The 4,603-nt window shown below is 39.4% G+C and overlaps 1 protein-coding gene across 1 annotated transcript; it reads left to right on the forward strand.

Moving 5' to 3' along the window:
* The first annotated feature begins 1,847 nt into the window (after positions 1 to 1,847).
* On the forward strand, positions 1,848 to 4,148 carry LOC103941304. Its single transcript, XM_048572341.1, has 3 exons — positions 1,848 to 2,881; positions 3,013 to 3,202; positions 3,315 to 4,148. Exons 1-3 carry the CDS (start codon positions 2,420 to 2,422, stop codon positions 3,869 to 3,871), a joined length of 1,209 nt encoding a protein of 402 aa, XP_048428298.1. The 5' UTR covers positions 1,848 to 2,419; the 3' UTR covers positions 3,872 to 4,148.
* The last annotated feature ends 455 nt before the right edge of the window (positions 4,149 to 4,603 follow it).

Genomic DNA, 4,603 nt, shown 5'->3' on the forward strand with positions numbered 1-4,603 from the left:
GGGCTCGACTCCACCGTAGCATGATATTGTCTGCTTTGGACCCCGACCACACCTTCACGGTTTTATTTCTGGGAATTCACAAGAGAACTTCCCAGTGGGTCACCCATCCTGCGATTGCTCTCGCGCACTACTTGTTTAACTTCAGAGTTCCGATAAAACCTGAAACCAGTGAGCTCCCAAAAGGCCTCGTGCTAGGTAGAGATGAGAATATACATATACGCATCTTTGACAGTTTGAAATACATCTTTTTTAACCAAATATATTTATTTAAGGAGTTATAGGTCAAAGGAACAAAACCCACAAAATACATGTGAAATAAAAGAAACCAACAATTATTATGATGAGATATTTATAAATGTGTTGAGTTCACATAGTACTCACGTTGTCTAGTAAACGTGTCTTGTTTATCGTATTCGTTTTGTGTTCATGTCATACTTGTTATCTTAACAGATTTTGTCATGTCAAACCCATTATCATAACAGGTTCTTAACAATTGACTCAATAATATCCCGACTAGTCAACCGGTCGTGTCGTTTTGTGTTGGGTTAATAGGCAAGAAATTGTCATGCCTAATGTATAGACTAGCCAAACGGGTCATGTTTGTCGTTTATGCATCTTGCCCGTTATCTTAACGGGTTCTTAACATGTGGATCAATAACGACTCAATTCGTTGATGGGTTCTTAACGGATGATCTGATAACGACCAAGCTCATGAACGTGTTGAACCAAAACTTATTATTTTTGTGTCATTTCGTGTTGGGTTAACAAGTTGTACAAGAAGTCATCAACCATAAACCATCTTTTTAAACTATATTTATAGATCACATGATATGATAGTTATTTGTAGAATTCATTCTTTAAATTGTTAAAAAAGAATCTAACCATTAACTGTCACATTATCTCTACTAATTAATAAAACACTCATTGTCAACCAAAACCCTATGAAATTACTAGTTTAACCCTTTAATTAAAACATAACATGAATAAGAAATATGGGGTAGAAATATAATTTCACACAGCCAAATTTTTCTGTTTTTTTTAAAAGCCTCACATACATGTAATTCTAATATATCTCCAAAAATTAAAAAAAAAAAAAAAAAAACTTCTCACCCCCACATTCTCTATCACTCTTTTCCTCTCTCCTTCTATTTCAAAAACAAAAATAAAAAATTTTCTCACACATTTTATGTGTGCACATATGCTAGTGTGATTTATAAAATCTAGTACAATAAGTCTTGCTAACATTTTTCAGAAGAAAAATGTACCAAATTCTAACTATTAACTGTCACATTATGTGATTTATAAAATCTAGTACATTAAGAGGATCTCACTAACATTTTTCAAAGGAAAAAAAAATGTAACAAAACTAAAAGTGAAAAAAGTGAAAAATAAAATCCAATTTCTTGTTCTTGTTCATTTTCTTCTTTAAAAAAGAAAAGGGAGTATAAACAAAAGGGTGAGTTATGTAGCTCGAAGCTCGAAAAGTTGGAGTGTGCGGTATCCAAAACGATCCAAAACGACGTCCTTTTTTTGCAGTCAGTTAAAAATCACGAAATTCCAAAACCAACCCGGCGAACCAATGCGATCGCATCGCACCGTACACTTCCCCACACACCCCACTCGTCTCTCACACGACTCACCACTCCCCTCCGTTTTCAAACCTTCAAAAACGTCCCACACAAATACAACCCCCTCGTGAAAGGCCAAGATAGTAATTTCGTTATTTTACCATCATCCGCGCCGCGCTGGAAACTGCAATTTCTGGATAATTCCCGTCACGTCATATCCTACGTGGCATCCGATCCTAGTCAGCTCCCAGCTTCTCCTATAAAATGCCCAGAGCCCATCCTTCACCGCCAGTCCTACACTCTCCATAAAACCCAGGCCTCACAGCACACAGAAAAATCTCAAGGCTCTCCTTCCTCCTTAGCTAACAACCACCACAATCACCGTCGCCGGCGAAATCGATCGCCGGAAATGAATATTCCGGCAACCTTATTATTCACATCCATAAGAAATGTTCGTATATTCGATCATCGCCATCACGTTTTCCACGATAAGCCATCATCGGAGGTCATACTCTTTTAGCTCGAGTTTTTCTGGTGAAAGAAATATTAACATTTTCTAGGGGAAAATACTGGTTTTTATTTTTCGATTTTTGAGTTTTGGACCGGATTTAACCTTGTAGGCGTTGAGATTTTTGAGTTTTTTTGGGTAGTGGAGGAGGAGGGTGAATGTGTATAAAAGTAGGCATTAATTTCTGAATTGAGTTTTTAATATTTGTATCAATTTCTGTGGGTTTTGATTTTTTGAATCCCAAAGTTTAATTAGGCACTGAAAAATGAGCTGAAGGCTGAGAAATTAGGTAGGGCGGTGCGTCAGTGTCTTAGTAAATTGTATAGCTTGTAAAACCCGAGTTATGCCATTTCCGATGAAGATCCAACCGATTGATATCGATTCCGAGATTTTGATCGAGCCGGCCCGGGTCGACTCGGCGAAACCGGTCTTGAAATCGCGGCTCAGGAGGCTCTTTGACCGGCAGTTCCCGAGCGTGCTTAGAATCTCTTCTGCGCATGAGAAGCAGCCTGCTACTGAGCCGCCTCCGCCGCAGCAGAACTACAATATCAGCAAGGATGAAGGGACCGTCGGCGCTGCGGCCGAGTTCGAGCCGAGTTCGGTTTGCTTGGCGAAGATGGTTCAGAATTTTATCGAAGAAAGCAACGAGAAGCAGCATCCGCCGAAATGTGGACGGAACCGCTGCAATTGTTTTCACGGCAACGGCAATGACAGCTCCGACGACGAGCTCGATATCTTCGGTGGAGGTTTCGGTGATTCAATCTCCTCCGGTTCGTTCGGTGGCGACGCCTCCGATATTCTTAAGGTACAAAATTATAAATAATCGTTGCTTCGATTACACTTTTTGATTAGTAAATTGTTTTTGCATTTTCTCGCGGTTTCTTGGCAACCAAACAGAGAATATGAATATGGATGATTGATTGTTTGTTTAATCAGAGTCTGATTCCATGCGTGAGCATCTCGGAGAGAAACCTCCTGGCCGATACGGCGAGGATCGTCGAAGCAAACAAGAATCTCAAACAAAAAGACGATTTGAGGAAGATGGTCACCGACGGACTGCAATCCCTCGGCTACGATGCCTCCACCTGCAAATCCAAATGGGAGAAATCGTCGTCTTTCCCTGCCGGTAATTTACAATCCCACCCCACAAGTTCTCAGAATCCAAACAGATTTAAGAAAAAAAATTCAAATAAAAAGTAAAAACAAAATTAAATTTGGTTGTGGCTTTTGGTCTTCAGGTGAGTACGAGTATATCGATGTGACGGTAGAGGGCGAAAGGTTGTTGATTGACATAGATTTCCGATCGGAATTTGAGGTCGCTCGATCCACTGGGGTCTACAAGGCCGTCCTCCAGTCGCTGCCGTACATTTTCGTCGGAAAATCCGACCGTCTGGGCCAGATCGTCTCCATCGTATCGGAGGCAGCCAGACAGAGCCTGAAGAAGAAAGGCATGCACTTCCCTCCGTGGCGGAAAGCCGAGTACATGCGCGCCAAGTGGCTCTCACCCTACACCCGAACCGCCGTTCCCCGTCCAGAAAACGACACCGCTCCCGCGTCGGGGAGCCAAGCGGTAATCTCCGACGCTCCGACCGAGGTCGACAATCTCAGCGATTGCGGTGAACTCGAGTTGATCTTCGGTGAGAGCCATCTTCCGCTACCGTCGCCGGCGGGAAATTCAATTTCAGGTGAGAAGGCGGCGGTGGCTTGGGAGCCGCCTGCGATTAAGCCGAAGAGCGTTGAGAGAGGAGCGAGGATCGTGACCGGATTGGCATCACTGCTCAAGGAGAAACCTTGAGGCAAATTTTGGATTTTTTTTTTAATTTAAAATTTTCCGGAAAACCAAAAAAGGATATAACTCATATAAGTATTAAAAAAATAAAAGAAATATATGAATGGGAGTTGGAATAGTAGAGTGGTAGTCGTACAGGCTTTTTAAGTTTTGTCTTTTTCCGAAGTTTCCCCTTCCTTTTTTGTTAGCAAAGGGCATAAATGTAAGAAAGCAAGTAAATCTATGGACCATCATCTCTATGTAATAAAATTAGTTTTAAATACCAAAATAGACTGTTAATATTTTTGTGGAAATTTTCTATAGCACCTCGAAATAGTTGATGTTCCGATAATATGGTAGCACCATTTTTATTACAAGTACGATTGTTCATCTAAAAATACTAGATGACTGTACGATTTTAAATTTAATTAATATTTTTAAGTGACCTTAAAGGAAAATTGATAATTTTGTAACAATAAAGGTTTAAATAAAAAACAATAAAATATTATTTTATAAAATTACATTACTGTTTTTTATAATTTTATTGTAATAAAAGACTAATCAGTCATTTCACTCTTTTTTTTTTCTGACAAAGAGGATTTTATTAATATATAATTTAGATGAAAGAAAAAGTCCAAAAAGTAAACTGAGAATATGTGAATAAAAAAGAGTGTTGTCACTTGGTATTATGATCTAGTGACATTCTTCTTTAAATATGTCTTAGATTCGATTCTCGTCAAAGATTAATTTGAATCATAT

Source organism: the organism of the source record quoted next, unplaced genomic scaffold (genome assembly GCF_019419815.1).
Source record: "Pyrus x bretschneideri cultivar Hongxiangsu unplaced genomic scaffold, Pyrus_bretschneideri_v1 Contig6, whole genome shotgun sequence".
NCBI classification, from domain to species: Eukaryota; Viridiplantae; Streptophyta; class Magnoliopsida; order Rosales; family Rosaceae; genus Pyrus; species Pyrus x bretschneideri.